The 14,743-nt window shown below is 31.2% G+C and overlaps 3 protein-coding genes across 3 annotated transcripts; all 3 read left to right on the top strand.

Moving 5' to 3' along the window:
* The first annotated feature begins 5 nt into the window (after positions 1 to 5).
* On the top strand, positions 6 to 1,507 carry MONOS_13024 (uncharacterized protein). The gene is made up of 3 exons (XM_067865699.1): positions 6 to 261; positions 330 to 434; positions 503 to 1,507. The coding sequence occupies exons 1-3, from the start codon at positions 11 to 13 to the stop codon at positions 1,092 to 1,094; spliced, it is 948 nt and encodes a 315-aa protein (XP_067732321.1). The 5' UTR covers positions 6 to 10; the 3' UTR covers positions 1,095 to 1,507.
* A 4,830-nt stretch (positions 1,508 to 6,337) lies between these two features.
* Positions 6,338 to 6,637, top strand: MONOS_7517 (uncharacterized protein; the record flags this gene model as incomplete). The annotated part of the gene is made up of 1 exon (XM_067877849.1): positions 6,338 to 6,637. The coding sequence occupies one exon, from the start codon at positions 6,338 to 6,340 to the stop codon at positions 6,635 to 6,637; it is 300 nt and encodes a 99-aa protein (XP_067732322.1).
* A 1,789-nt stretch (positions 6,638 to 8,426) lies between these two features.
* Positions 8,427 to 8,956, top strand: MONOS_17182 (uncharacterized protein; the record flags this gene model as incomplete). Its single annotated transcript, XM_067870077.1, has 4 exons — positions 8,427 to 8,441; positions 8,634 to 8,665; positions 8,754 to 8,852; positions 8,899 to 8,956. 4 exons carry the CDS (start codon positions 8,427 to 8,429, stop codon positions 8,954 to 8,956), a joined length of 204 nt encoding a protein of 67 aa, XP_067732323.1.
* Between the last annotated feature and the right edge of the window lie 5,787 nt (positions 8,957 to 14,743).

Here is a 14,743-nt window from a genome sequence, read left to right on the forward strand (position 1 = left end):
CCGCAATAGCATGAAAATGGAGTCAAGACCAATTGCAACTAATACTTCGGCTATGACGCTTGGAAACGTTAAAATGCCATTTTGGTATCGTGCGCTGTCGTTTTTTACTTCGAAAAGAATGAAGTTAATTCTTCGGATTTGCTCAATTGTGGTTCAGTCACTTTTTATCGTGGGAGTTGGATTTTTGAGCATATTTTTGGGAATAACATCGAAAATTTTGAAGGTAAATTATCAATCTGCTGTAACTGCATGTTTAATAAGGTATATTTTTTATTTTTTTCTTCAGTTATTGTGGATTTTCAAATTAAAAATAAATAAATATCTGAAAGTATATTGGCTGTACTGTTGATATTGTTGGAGCTCAGACTTAAGCCGATTCGCAAAACATTTCCATACCTTCTTGTTCCTCAGTATCGGGATGGCTTGATAATATTGTTTGTTTTTGTAATTTTAAAATGAAAAAAATAAATCTGATGTTTTATTTTTGATTTATTGCAATCAGAATGTCTTTTCTATCTATGTCTGTGTATGAAGCTTATTCAATTTACTCTTGGATTGGCTATGTTATTGGTGGTGTAATCCTTGCTTTTTCAATCATTCGTCTGGTAATTGAATCTCTTGATTCGCCAGATCCAAATTTGCAGTATACACTTTATTTGGAGGCAAAGAAAAATATGGAAGAGGCAATGGCATCGAATCCGCCAAATGCTGTGCAAAGTTCTTCTTCTTTTATGCAACCATCATCAGCAACTCCTGAAGCACGATCATCAAATGCAAATTCGGAATCATTTTATGAAGGAATACCTTCAACCCAAACTTTTGATTCAACTGCAAATCAAACAACTTCGGAACAGGTTCCGCAAACTTCTTCAAACTCACAAACAACTATTGCACCTGCTGCATCTACTTATGCCACATCTTCTGTTGAACCGAGCCCAACTGCTAATTCTTCGGCATCAACGGGATATGGAGAATTTGATGTTGAACCAGGAACAGAAGCTTCAGGATCTTTAACATCAAACAATTTAACGTCTAATCAGAAGGGAGGAAAGGGACTTTCTGATGCTTATGATGCATTATTTGAAAACGAATGAAAGCAAGTTTCATTGAACAATTTTTCATTTTACTGTAAATTTATGTAAAAAAATTTTTTTTGATTTCTTATGGTAATGTTACCTTATTTGAAATGAAAATTCTCTATCTCTTTTGGTTATCTTTATCTGCTTCTGTGAGTTATTGTTTCAACAATTTTATTCAAAAATCTTTTGTTTAATTTTTCATTTTTTATCTCATTATTGTGTAAGATATTCCATTTGTGGAAAATATTGTTGAAAATGGAAAAGCGAAAGCAAATTGTTTTCTTTAAATAGAATTAATGGAAAAGATGAAAATATATGTGATAAAGAATTTTTTATTTCTCGAACGAATTCACAACTCCTTTTTTGTAGAATTAATGTTCTTTTTTATCAAATATGGAGAAAAAAAAGACAGAATTTTTTTGTGTGAATCTCAATGTTAATGAATTTCCAAAAACAGCAACTGCTCAACAATGCAGCAAAAATTAAAAAATAAATTAATAAATAAAATAATAAAGAAAAGTTTCGGATTGATGTTCGATAAAATATTTTGTTATTTATATTTATTTTTTATTTTATTTTATTTTATTTATTTATTTATTTATTTATTTATTTATTTATTTATTTATTTATTTATTTATTTATTTATTTATTTATTTATTTATTTATTTATTTATTTATTTATTTATTTATTTATTTATTTATTTATTTATTTATTTATTTATTTATTTATTTATTTATTTATTTATTTATTTATTTATTTATTTATTTATTTATTTATTTATTTATTTATTTATTTATTTATTTATTTATTTATTTATTTATTTATTATTATTATTATTATTATTATTATTATTTTTTTTTTTTTTTTTTTTTTTTTTTCGAAAAGTTCCTTCTGTTTAAATATAGGATTTATTTTAATATTTAATCTAGGTGGAAGCACTTGCAGAGGAGTAAATTCTCACCAGAGTTCTTTTTTTTTTTTTTTTTTTTTTTTTCAGATAGTTTTAATTTTTGCCACAGTGTAATTCAACAAAGAAGATCGAAAGCCACAGAACTTATGCTTATTTGTGATTATTCTTTAAATCAAAACTTTTTTCAGAGTACTGATTTAATGTTGATTTTGTTTCTTTTGAAAAAAGGTTATCCATTCAAATGTGAAAATAATTCCAAGTTCTTTTAAATCCAATATTTGACTCTGGATAAATATTAAATTTTTTGAATTATGCTCTGCACAGTGCTCACAAGGATTTTTCTCATCTTTTTAATATCTCATCGTTTTATTTTATGCTCAAGAATGTTTGAATTTTTATTGTTTGATAGTTGAATGGTTAATTTTAAAACATAAATTTATGAAATATTATGACAATTTTAAAAAATCATTCATTTTCTGTGAACAATTTAGGTTTTAATTGTTGCAATTTATATTATTTGAATAAATGCAGAAAAGTTGAAATACAACAAACAAATTATTGAATGATATTTTTATTTCTAACACAGGCGTTTGTAACAATTGTGAAACATGGAATATTTGAATAAATTATTTTGCGTGAATGACAAAAAAACCAATAAATCATTCACACTTTTAAAAAAGTTATTTTTTCAAAAATGTTCATTCACACATGCAAGAATTCTGTCCCATATGAGTTCAGGTCTAAATAATTATCAAATGGAATTTCCAAATTTCAGTGAACATTCATAAATAAACAATTCATTCCGTTTTATTCGATAATTTTCATATGAAAAAATATGATTTCTTAGTAATAGCTCGCATGGGGAAAAATATGCAACTTCAAGATTTTTTTATTGAAAATGAATGAACTTTTTTTTGCTTTTTGTGAATAAATAAAAATTTAAATAAAATGGGTTTATTTTTTCTTTGACATATGTTTGAGGTTTCAAAGCATTTTGTTTTATTTTGCTGTAATTTCTAAAACATGAAAAATAACACTAATTCGAAACAAAAAAAATAATACATTTTTGAATAATAATAATTCGATTTCGAAAAAGAATAAATCAAATTCGAAATGAAATTATTTTTGATTTGATAAAGAAATAACTTGTGTTTCGGCGTTAAAACTATCTTTGTTTTTATCTCATCTTTTCACTTTGTTTTTCAATATTTCAAAAATGACGCTTTTTAATTAAAAATTCTCTCCTATGAATTTAAAATAATAAAATTGAAGTCAATTCATAAAGAAAATGAATATATTTTCATTAAAAAATTGATGTTTTTCTTATTTTCATTAAAGAAACTTGAAAACAAATTGGAAAAAATTCTTGTATTTTGCTATTCGACAAATATGATTGAAAATTCTCTATTTCCATTTAAGAGTTCAAATGTGTGAATTTTTTTATATTCCAATCATTCGAGAAATATTTTTCGATTGTGAAATAAATATATCAAATAATTTATTTGTCAATAGTTGCTTTTAAAAAAAAAACACTTTTCTTTCAGTTATTGTATTTGATTGGTTAAGAATATAACTTGAAATTCTCTGAAATTCATTCTCAATATGGGGGAAAATATGGTCTTTCAAGCTTTTTATGCACAAAGCATGAAAAAATTGCTTCTCTTTTAACTTTATTTCACTTTCTCAAATTTTAAAATAAATTAGATTTTCATATCAGCAAACAGGCATTGTTGAATTCAAAACGTCAAGTTTTATGACATTCCGAGTTTGTCAAAAAATGGATTCATTATTATTGTTTTTTTTGTTCTCAAAAATTCAATGAAAAATGCATTATTTTTCAATGAAAATGCCTGAAGTGAAATATTTTCCCCCATATATATTAAAAATTTTTTGTAATAAACGAATTTCGAAATAGAAAAAACTTTTTTCGAATATGATTTATTTTTTGTATAACCATTATGGAAAAAAATAAATTTTTTAATCTGAAAAAGTTCAAAAAAAATAATTCTTGATACAAAAATTTAGAACATTGGTCAAGAAAAGCTTGAAAGTTCGTATTTTCCCACATATCATTAATAAATGAAATGATGAATGCGAATGATCAGTTTCATCCTTGTCAAAATCTTCATTTGTTTTGAAAAACAAACATTTTTCTCCAGTCCGAATTTGGCAAGATCGTACAATATTGGAATGGTCAATTTTCTGTGAAATTAATAGATGAGGAACGTTAATAATATATATCATGTTTTCATTCATCAGAGATGTGCGGAAGTTGACAAAAAAGTCATAAAAAAAATAAAAAATCGAAGAAATAATTGGTGAATGAATTCTATAAAATATGAATTTTTTATAAAAAAATGATTATTCAACTTCCATGGGATCAAATTCTGATGCACTTTGGCAGTCCCCAGCCCCAAGTGAATCTGATTTTTCAAATTCTGTCATTTGAATATTATCATTTTCATCTAATATATCAGATTCTAGCTCTGATTCTGTCGAGTCACTTTCTTCTCTTTCAGATTCTTCCAATTCATTTTCTTTTTCATATAAATTGAAGACGATTTCTATTATTAGATCCACAAATATTTTATATATGAGTTTCTTCTGACCAGCCACATAGATAAATAGTCTCCAATATCCTTTTCTCTGCATCCTGTTCCTGGAAAATTTTCCAATAATTCATCAATACGCCATCAACAGTGTTTGTTCAGGCATGAGTGATTTTGTTTTTGAATTATCGCTTGTGATAGACTGTATCATGAGCGAAGCCATAATCTTTCAATCTCGCATCAGCCTTCCATTCATCGGTCATATTCCGAGTTCCTGGAAGAATTATGGCTCGAATTATTGAAATCAATGTCTCAGCCTTTCTATTTGGAACGATTATCAAAAAGCACTTCCCCGCACCTCCATTTGGTTTCCTTTCCACAGCTCCAAATATCCAAATTTTTCTCTTCTTTTTCCATCGCCCAAACTTTCTGCGCCTCCAAACTGCTTCGTCGATCTCCACAATACTTCCCGTCCCTCCTCTGACAGCTTGATTTTTGTTCCAAATAGATGTGCATCTGACTAGAATAACACTCGTCCAATAATGAATTGTATTTTCTCTTTTTCCAAGCAGTTCACCAATGTGTGCGGCTGATATACCAATGCAATAATATAAAACAATCATCAAAAATTTTCTCAGTGGTATTCTTGAATTTTTTTTGAGATGTGTTTTTAAAAACGGACTGTTGTTTACCACATTTTCCACATTTCCAAGACTTGTCATTCTTGCCTCCGGATATGAATATCATTTGGCATAATCTTTTTGAAAAATCAGAGATCTTACCGTTATTGTTTTTTATGAAATAAATAATAATATGTCCAAAAACGATTGTGCACCATTTTGATATTTATTACAAGAAAAATACATTTCTCAATTTTTGTTATTTTCCACAAACCAAAATAGCTTTCATAATAATAAATTTTAAAGGGAAATGGTTTATTCATTAACAATTCATATTTTCATTGATATATGAAGAAGTCATTGCTTTCATTGTATGTTTTTCGAACATCTTTTCACAACACTATTTTTGGTGATAATGATAATTCATTATGCGTTAGTAATGAACAACTATAAGCATAATTATTTTCATGATTGAAAAAGGAGCGTGAATCAGAAATGAGTAATAGATTGCGTATAAATTATATTTATCGTGTATGTTCTATTATTTATCATTAATATTTTAAGATATTTATTTTTTTAACATTCATTTTTTGACGAATGAAAATAACAAATTAATATTTCTTTTGTATTTTTTGAATTAACATTTGTCGCGATAAATAAAATTATTAGCTTATGACAATTTTTTTCGATCAAATATTAAAGCTGTTTAAACTGCTTTATGGAAAGAACCAGAAGAAAGAAATGGAAATTTGCACTTTGCAGAAAATTGAACAAACAACTGTACAGGTCTTGTTCTTCTTGGATAATCATGCGCTTCACTGCTTTTGCGAAATGAAATGCAAACTCCAATCAAACCTCTCTCTATCCGCTGATTGCGCTATTCTCTGAGTAAATGGTAATCTGAATTGCGCTCTACTTAGACTGCTCGTCAGACTCTGACACTTCCTCCATCTTTTCAGCCTCCACCATGGCCACATCTTCCTCTGATGTTTCTGTGAAGAATTAATATTCACAAAATTACCTCCTGCTTCACAACGTCCGAGCACGAAGATGATTTCTGGAAGAAGTGCATACGGTAGAAGGCGTCAGAGCTGCTGAATGGTGCAAAGGGGCACGCGACAAAGAAGACGGTGGAGTTTTCTATCGGGATGATGGCGTGAGAGTGCCTGACGCTGCAGATGCCATTTGGGGAATACGAGGCTGAGGTGGCAGGGCAGAAGATTGTGAATGGAGAAAGACCTGACCTGAGAAGGTTGAGGGGGAACTCGGACGAGAATGGTGTTCGAGCGAGCCTATCGGGAGCGGCAGGAGAGTGGCCGACGTTGAGAAAGCTGCGGCGAGAGTTTGACAAGTGCTTTGGGGGAAGGGAAGCGTTGGTGAAGATAACTAATGCAATTAACCTGAAGGACACCGCATTGGATGACAAGCAAAGCACAATTGCGAAAGCTACGGAACTCGTTGGGAAGTTCAGAGATTGAAGAGTGAATAAAATGAAGATGATAATTTTTTCTGCTGAAAAAGCATTTTTGTTTAAATCAACCTCAATATTTTCATTTATAATTTTGAGTGAATTTCTCTTGACAAAGTTTTGTTTTGAACGTCATCACATTTCTTCTTGTGTCAGACATCGATTTTTTGGTTTTTGTATGTTGTGCATCTCTTTGCTCATTCTTTTAATCAATAAAGAATGTACTAATTTTTTGAATGGCACTTTAATATTTGAAAATTCAAATTTCAAATTCACTTGGTCTCAGTGTTCTTAATAAGCAAGCAATTATTATTTTCGCTAATTTTTTAAAGAAGTGTTTGAATTTTGTTTGTGGAAAAAAATAATTAACAAAAGATATGAATGACAAAGTTGATTTAGAGTTGAATCAATAAGAAAAAGTATCATTTTCCAACAGGTGATTTATGTCTTATTTCATTTTCCTCCATCCCAATCTGCATTTTTTCCTTCCCACTTTTTCTGCTATATCCTCTTCTTGATTTGCATCCTCTGCACCCGTTTCCAACCAAATCTTCTTCCTTCTCCTTCACCTCTTAAATTTCATCAAATTTCACTTCAACTTCTTTAATCCCCATCTTCAGCCACCTCATCTTCCTTTGCTCCTTTCAATTCCTTCTTCTTTTCTGCCTCATTCTCTCCACACGGGAGAATTGTTTCTTTCGCAACAACAACTTCTACTACGTTTGATTTCAATCTCCACTGCTCCATAATTGACGTTTCTCCACTTATCTTCACCACCGATTTTGCAGCCTGTTTAGGGTTTCTCAGACGCTTTTATGAAAGAAAACGATCAGAAGACACAGGGTTTAATTGCTCTTCCTTTGAAATCTCAGCTTTCCCTGAGAAGAAGAAAGGAAGGAAGATGAAAATCATGGATCCATAATTATTTGTTGGTGTGCAATTAAAGAACACGTTGAAATCACAAACATTATTAAAAAAATTTAGGTTTGGATTCAATTTGAAAGATAAATTCTTCGGCAAGTTTAAGCATGATAAGATGCTCCACGGTTTTTTTTCCAATATGATTTCTTCAGAAGTTTCATTCAGAAAAAATTCGACAATTTTCACAAAAAGAAGACAAAAAATTCAAATAAAGAATTATAACAGTGAAATACGTAGTTGCAGCAACAAACCAAGATTTGACAAAGCATTTCATTCAGTTAAAGAGAAAATGACCCGAAATATATGTAATTATTTCCTAAAAACAATCAATTTCTCTTCGAATAAGAAAAAGTTTATCAAAACTTTTCTTTTTTGTATTTCGTTCGTTGCTGATCTTATTTTAATATGAATACTGCGTTATATTGGATAATTGTGTATATTCTTCTTCGAACAGACCTGACAGAAATAAATTTCTATTGATCTTGGATAAATAACAATACTTTTGAAAGCTTTTTTTCAGAATTGTCATAATTTCAAAAGCAAACCATGTGGAAGAATGATTCTCAAGATGGACATCATGTGTGCAGAATAAAAGAAACGGGTCAGAAATTCTTTTTGAAAAATCAGAGTTCGTCTGACATTTGCTTTTTTTCAAATAATGAATAATATGTCATATTTCAACAACGCTTCATTGCAGTACAAACAATGAAATTGAAACTATACTCACCTTTTGTTTTTTTCGATAAACCAGAATAGAATTTTTTATTAAAAAGATGAAAGGAGGTATTTTTAATTTTTACTGCTTTCATCAATCTACAAGGAAATAATGGTTTATTTTGTTAATTTCTTATAGATATTCAAATTACATATATTGAAAAATGCATTATGTTCCTGTTTGAATGTTTTCTGTCGCAGTGAACACTTATTTAATAATATTTGTTGCAAAAATGTAACCAACAAACATTTTTCATATTTGCCAAAAACAGTCATTTGATTCAAGTTTTGATTAGTTTGTTGCATTTTTATTTTGCAGTTTATTTTCAAAAAGCAGCATTTTATCTTTTATGGTCATTACATATTCGTAGTCATTTGTTTCAACTCGATTGACAAAAACACAGTTTGAAGGCTGGACGCATAAAAGAAGGTTTAATTCAAAACAAAGAAACTCGTTGTCAATGTTTCTTTATGAAACACATAATAAATAGAAGATGGCAATCTATTGATGTGGAAAAGTTGAATGTGATATTGCACGGAAAAGAAGATGAGAAGAAGTTCATCTGCCACTGTGCGCTGAGCTTGCAGAGGTGTGGAACTCAGAAGATTTGTTTGAATCAGAAAAAATTTTGTTAGTGTCCTTCTTTTCTTCGCCCAGGCTTTGGTATGCTTATCGCTCGCTGTGATCAGCTAGAATTCCTTGGAATTCTTTTCCGACAGCAATCTTTCGCTCCTTCGTTGAATTTCAAGCAACACTGCACATTCTCATCATCTTCAAATGCGAAAAGCTCAAACAGCTTTTCTCCGCCATCATTCGGAGGAGAAAAAAAATACTCCGTTGGATATTCTACAGGTTTACCCAGGCTTTGCTTTGAAGAAGGGGCTGCTATCGCTCTGAAGGAAGTGGAATGAGTAATGAAATGTTTTAAATTGCGCGAGTGGAATATTGGAGGTTACTGGCTAATTACAAGTTGTGTCTGGCATTTGGATGAATATATCATTGCAATGTCTATGGAAACAATGCAGAATGTCAAAAAAGGTAACGAGGTAGTTTCATTTGCTTTCTTCTTCCTCCTCTTCCTCCTCTTTTTCTTTTTCTTCTTCCTTCTCCAGTCATATTTCTTCTCCAACTGCTTCATTCTTATCTATGATATCTTCTTCTTCTTCTTCTTCTTCTTCTCCACCTCATCATCATCACCACCACCATCACCATCATCCTATCCATTTCACTCACAATCTCCATATGCAACCCCTTCTTACTCACCCTTCCAGATTCTGTCTCCAAAACATACTAACGCCGGCTTCCACAAAAAGTTTTCACATCATCTTGCTCCTATAGCTTCTCCTCTCCCCACTCCTCTACGCGCTTCGGCCCATATCCTGATTCCCACGCCAACCGCTTTTTCCATACCGATGTCTCCTCCACTCACCATCTCCTCTTGCTTGTCCAGAGCAAAAGAATCCGAAAGACAAAGGTCGCAGCGCCTTCAAGAGCGAACGAAGCTTCAGAAGCAAGAAAAATGTTCGTTGAGTGGAAGCATTGATTCCATCGGGTTGATGATGCTGAGAGAAGAGGAAGAGTCCGGATCCTGTGATAGTAACAATGAGGAAGAATAGGAAGACGAGGAATAAGAGGAAGAAGAGGACAAAAGACTGGCAGAGGACGAGAGAGGAGGGTTCAGTTTGTTTGATGTTTACAACTGAAGCGACAAGACAGACGATGCAGAGACAAAGGCAGAAGCAGAAGCGTAATAGAAGGATTTAAAGAAGAAGAGGAGGAAAGAAGAGGTCATTCTGGCGGTTTGTGCGGACGGCGGGTTCACGACGATGATGAGCGAGAGAAACCTGATGCAAAACCAGAGGGAGAAGGAGAAGAGATAGATAAGGAGGAAGATAATAATACACCAGATGAAGAAGGATGATGAAGTGTTTCCTGAAAGCGAGTGGTTGTCGCCATGGTGCGAATTGGGAAACGGAGGAGGAGGAGGAAGAGAGGAAAGAAGAAATAGAGGAAGAGAAGGAGGGAGTGATAGATAAATCAGCAAAGGAGGAGGAGATGGAAGCGGAGGAGGAGGAAGAGGAGGAACAGTGGTGAGAGAGAGGAGCGAAGGGAGAGAAGAAAGAGAGAAGGAGGAACTGCAGTATGAGCAAATGAGTCTGTTGAAGAAAGCGGGGCTGGCGTTTGTAGGGAGGGAAGTGAGTGAGATAGGAATTCTGTTTGATAGCGAGATAATCCTCAACTTGGGCAATGAAGCTGGATAAAAGGCAGAAGAAGAAGAGCAAAGTGTAGCAAGAAGGCAGAGAACGCCGAAAAAGCACAGGAGGCAGAGAGTGAACGACAAAGAAAACGAGCATTTTGCACTGCAGAATCAGTAAAGTGGCTCGAAAGTGCCTGGCTCAGATTCGATTCGCTTGAGTCATTCGACTTCGGAACATCCGTTTGCATTGTCTGCCTTTTCTGATTCTGTTTCTTCCTCTTCTTCTTCTTCTTCTTCTTCAAAACTTCCAAAATTATCTGACTCTTTCCCTCTCCAAACAAACCCAAACCATCATCTCAACCAGCCATACAATCACTTCTTTCTGCCTTACTGAAGTCTCTTTGGTTTCACTTCTCCTCATCTTCCAGCTGCCGCTTTCCCTTCTTTCACAAGCATTCTCCCCGTTCTGGATGTGCCTGTTAATTCTGCGATTCAGTATAGACAAATGAATGATAGTCGATGTTCTGAAAGCCACAATGCCTGCTTCATCTCTTTGATCTTTGTCGCCACCAACGCCACACACGTTTCCACTTCCACAAAAGTATTTTTTCCCCAATTCATTTCACAACTCGTTTCACAATGGAGATGATAGCAGAGGAAGAGCAGACTGCTGTGCACACACCATCTGATTTTGGAAAGAAAGTTCAGAATGAAATGATTCATTCTGCTCCTGGATTGTAAAAGACGCACCATTGTCTTGTGAAGTTTGGAGCGACTGTGGATGCTGCTGCTCTTCCAAGTTGGTGGAAGTGGAATAGTCAATATGTGTATGGCCTGTGGAGTCATATGCAACAGTTCGCAGTGTAAGACCTTAAGAACCTGAGCGGCTGTCAATGTTGGCTATCTGAACTGCTGGATTGCTGCTTTGTGCTGAAGATGATATTAACGATTGTTGATGTGTGATGATTTATCGCAGACAAGAAGCCTAATGGATGAAGATTCCAATTTTTCACTGCAAAAAAAGAGAAAAGCATTCTACCGTTTTGCCTGTTGGAAAGTCCCTTGTGTGAATAGGATTTGTCACAAATGCATACAGACAAGATAGATGAATTATCAGAAGAAGCTGAAAATGAAGAAGAAGAAGATGATGATGATGAATGAAAAAGAGAAGGAGAAGGCGAAGGCGAAGCAAAAGAAGAAGAGAGGTTGAAGTTTGAGGATTGAAAGATGAGAGTGGCAAGGTGGAGAAATTGAGGCAACCATCGGTGGTGAAGTAGAGTGCAGCGAAGGTGCAGTGAAAGAAAGAAAAAGAGAAAGAAAAAGAAAAAGAGAGGAAAAGAACAATTTGTACAGCAAATTGAGTGAGTATTTGAGTATTTCCCTCACTAGCACTTCCCCATCATCATTTTTTGCAGGATCATCGTCATCAAGATCGTGTTTATTAAGGAATATTTCGGTAACGCTTACGTTCACTGGTTTGGTATCATCAATGGGTTCGTCTGCAGAAAGTGTATAGGTAAAGGAGAGGAAAAGAAAGTGGAATAGGAAGAAGAAGATGAAAATAAATGCTTTTCGATTAATTGTTTATTAAAAATTTTCTGTGGATTGGAGGTTCCAATAAAACAATGAACACAAATTCGCACACAATTAGAAAGGCAATTTCCATGATTGGCACAATTGTTTGAGTATAGAAATATTCCCACATGTATTTTCAAATTTGTAATTCTTAATTTTATTTCCTTTATTATTTCATTATTTCATATAAAATTCATCATATCACAGTTTTCGCTTAATAATAACAATGTATATTGATTTCATAACAAATAAAGCCAAAAATGAATTGAAAACAACAAGAAAAGGAATGTTACATTATTCAATTAAAAATTTTCGTGATTGGTTTGTGAAATAAACAACATTCATCGCTTTGTCAAACTTTAAAATTTGGCTGATTGCAAAGAATTTTAACGAGATATTAATCCATTCTGCTTTAAGATAAATTAATTTCTATAAACGTTCTCAATGTTTATGAAGTGCTTATGTTCTATAATCAATCTTTTTAAGATTATTGTTCATATTGATCACTGAAACATTATAAAATTTAAATATGGATAATGTTTGTGATTTGTTCTAATGCTATAAATCATTTGAGAATAATGTTATGAAAATGTTGTGTATGATAAGAGACAAAAATTGCCAAAAAATTGAGTATTCGAATTTGTGATCTTTTGTGGGTTCGAAATTAAAGTTTTCCGACTTTTCAAAAAGATTGTGCCATTTGGCATTTATCGTGTCTGCATTCTGGAGCTTCTCCATCCAACAATTTTTCGAAATACCATTGCCATGCACCCATTTCATGAGAAAAAATATCGTTGAGTTTATAAATTGGTGTTTTTATGAACATTCTGTGTGATAAAGACATTTTTTACTTGTTTGATAAAACTAATAAATTCTTGAAAATGAACTTTTTTCAAATAATAATAATTATATGAGTGATTTTTTTTTTTGAAAGCATATTTTTTTCTTTCAGAATTTTCGGCTCGTAAATTTAACTTTTATATTGGGTGATTATTTTTGAAAACATATTTCTTCAATCAAAAATTTAGGTTCGAAAATTTCCCACAAACATCTCAAAAAGTGTGCTGAAAAACGAAAAGACTAATAATACACATCAACCTCTTTATTAGTGCTAAAACAATTGTTATTAAAACTGTTGTGATAATTTTTGCATTTGAATACAAAATCTCTTCCCAAAGGCTAACAATCTTTGAAAAATAAATACCACGAAAAATATATGATTTCAAAAATAATCACCCACATCAACAAAAGAACACAAAAAATGAAAAGGTTTATTGAAGACATATTCATTTTTTTTTTTTTATTTTATTTTTATTTTTTTTATTTATTTATTTATTTATTTTTTTTTTTTTTTTTTGAAAATAAACATTAATATTTTATCCAGTTGAGATAAAACCACAAATAAAATTCAAAATTTCTTCACAGTGACAAACAACCTTTGAAAAATTTGAATCCCGAAAAAAGTTATGATTTCAAAAAGAATCACCAATATATTGGACCATTTTCCCAAAAAAATTTGGAGATGATAATAACATAATAACAAATATAAAATAGCATATTTTTTATGATATCAAAAAAAAATCACACAAATCGTTTAAAACAAAAATAAACAAATTCCAGACGTTCACATATAGTGTCAGTTATTTATCATATCCCCTTTTTTTTATCGGGACCTAAATTTTCTGACTCTCAAGAGCACTTTAAGAAAAAAATAGATAATAGAAAATTTTTTATATATTATAATATACTAGTTCTGAAAATATTTTTTCATATTTAAAATTTTGTGAAAAGATCTGGTGTTTTTAGTTTTATTTTTTTAGATCAAAGACTTGCTCATATTTTCACGAGCTTTTTGTTTTGAGATTTTTAAGTGTTGTTATTGTTTATAAACTTAACTTCTTTATAATTTTGGTTATTTTTCATTGTTAAACACTTCGTTTTTTTAATTTTTTTTCCATTTCACGATTTTTTGACAAAATTAGAAACAATAGCAGAGTTTGAAATTGTCATGGTTTTTCGTGTTAAAGAAAAGTTGAAAAAATGATTGTTATGTACGTTACAAAGATTTTGAAATGAAAGAATGTGATTTGAAGCAGAAAATGCTAAAATACACAAAAACAGGTTTTTTTGAATTCTAATTTCGATCATTTAAAATTCAAAATTTTCTTTTTCTGATAACCATTATTTGTCGATAATTTACATATTTCGACTTTTTTTAAAACAAAAAATCTCCTTTTTCCAATAAAATCTTCTATTTATTGAAATTTTGAGAAATAAAAAAAGTAATAAAAAATCGAAGTGTTTAACAATGAAAAATTACCAAAAGCATTAATAAGTTCAGTTAATTTACAATGATATAGCTCAAAACAATCAAAACAAAAAGCTCGTGAAAATATGAGCAAGTCTTTGATCTAAAAAATAAAACAAAAAATTCCAGATCTATTTACAGAAATAAAAAAAATTAAAAATATTTTCTGGCATAGTATATAAAAATGATTTGAATATATTCTATTATTTATTTTTTTCGAAAAATGCTCCTGTGAGCAACAAAATTTAGGTCCCGATTTATTTTTTGGGTACCGATAAATTTCTGACCCTATTCAGGTCTTGCCCCAAAATTTCCTATTTGATAGGTGCAGTATTGTTATTATTCAAAATTCTCAAAACATATAAACCACTGAATATATTAATGATGAAAAAACTCTTTT

This window comes from Monocercomonoides exilis, assembly GCF_001643675.1.
Source record: "Monocercomonoides exilis strain PA203 chromosome Unknown scaffold9-1957334, whole genome shotgun sequence".
Lineage (NCBI taxonomy): Eukaryota > Preaxostyla > Oxymonadida > Polymastigidae > Monocercomonoides > Monocercomonoides exilis.

Excerpts from the sequence above, each read along its gene's own strand:
- MONOS_13024 (XM_067865699.1), top strand. The coding sequence starts at position 11 with ATGAAAATGGAGTCAAGACCAATTGCAACTAATACTTCGGCTATGACG. Across the intron at positions 262-329 it reads GTAACTGCATGTTTAATAAG|TATATTGGCTGTACTGTTGA; the intron begins GTATATTTTTTA and ends AATATCTGAAAG. Across the intron at positions 435-502 it reads CGGGATGGCTTGATAATATT|AATGTCTTTTCTATCTATGT; the intron begins GTTTGTTTTTGT and ends TATTGCAATCAG.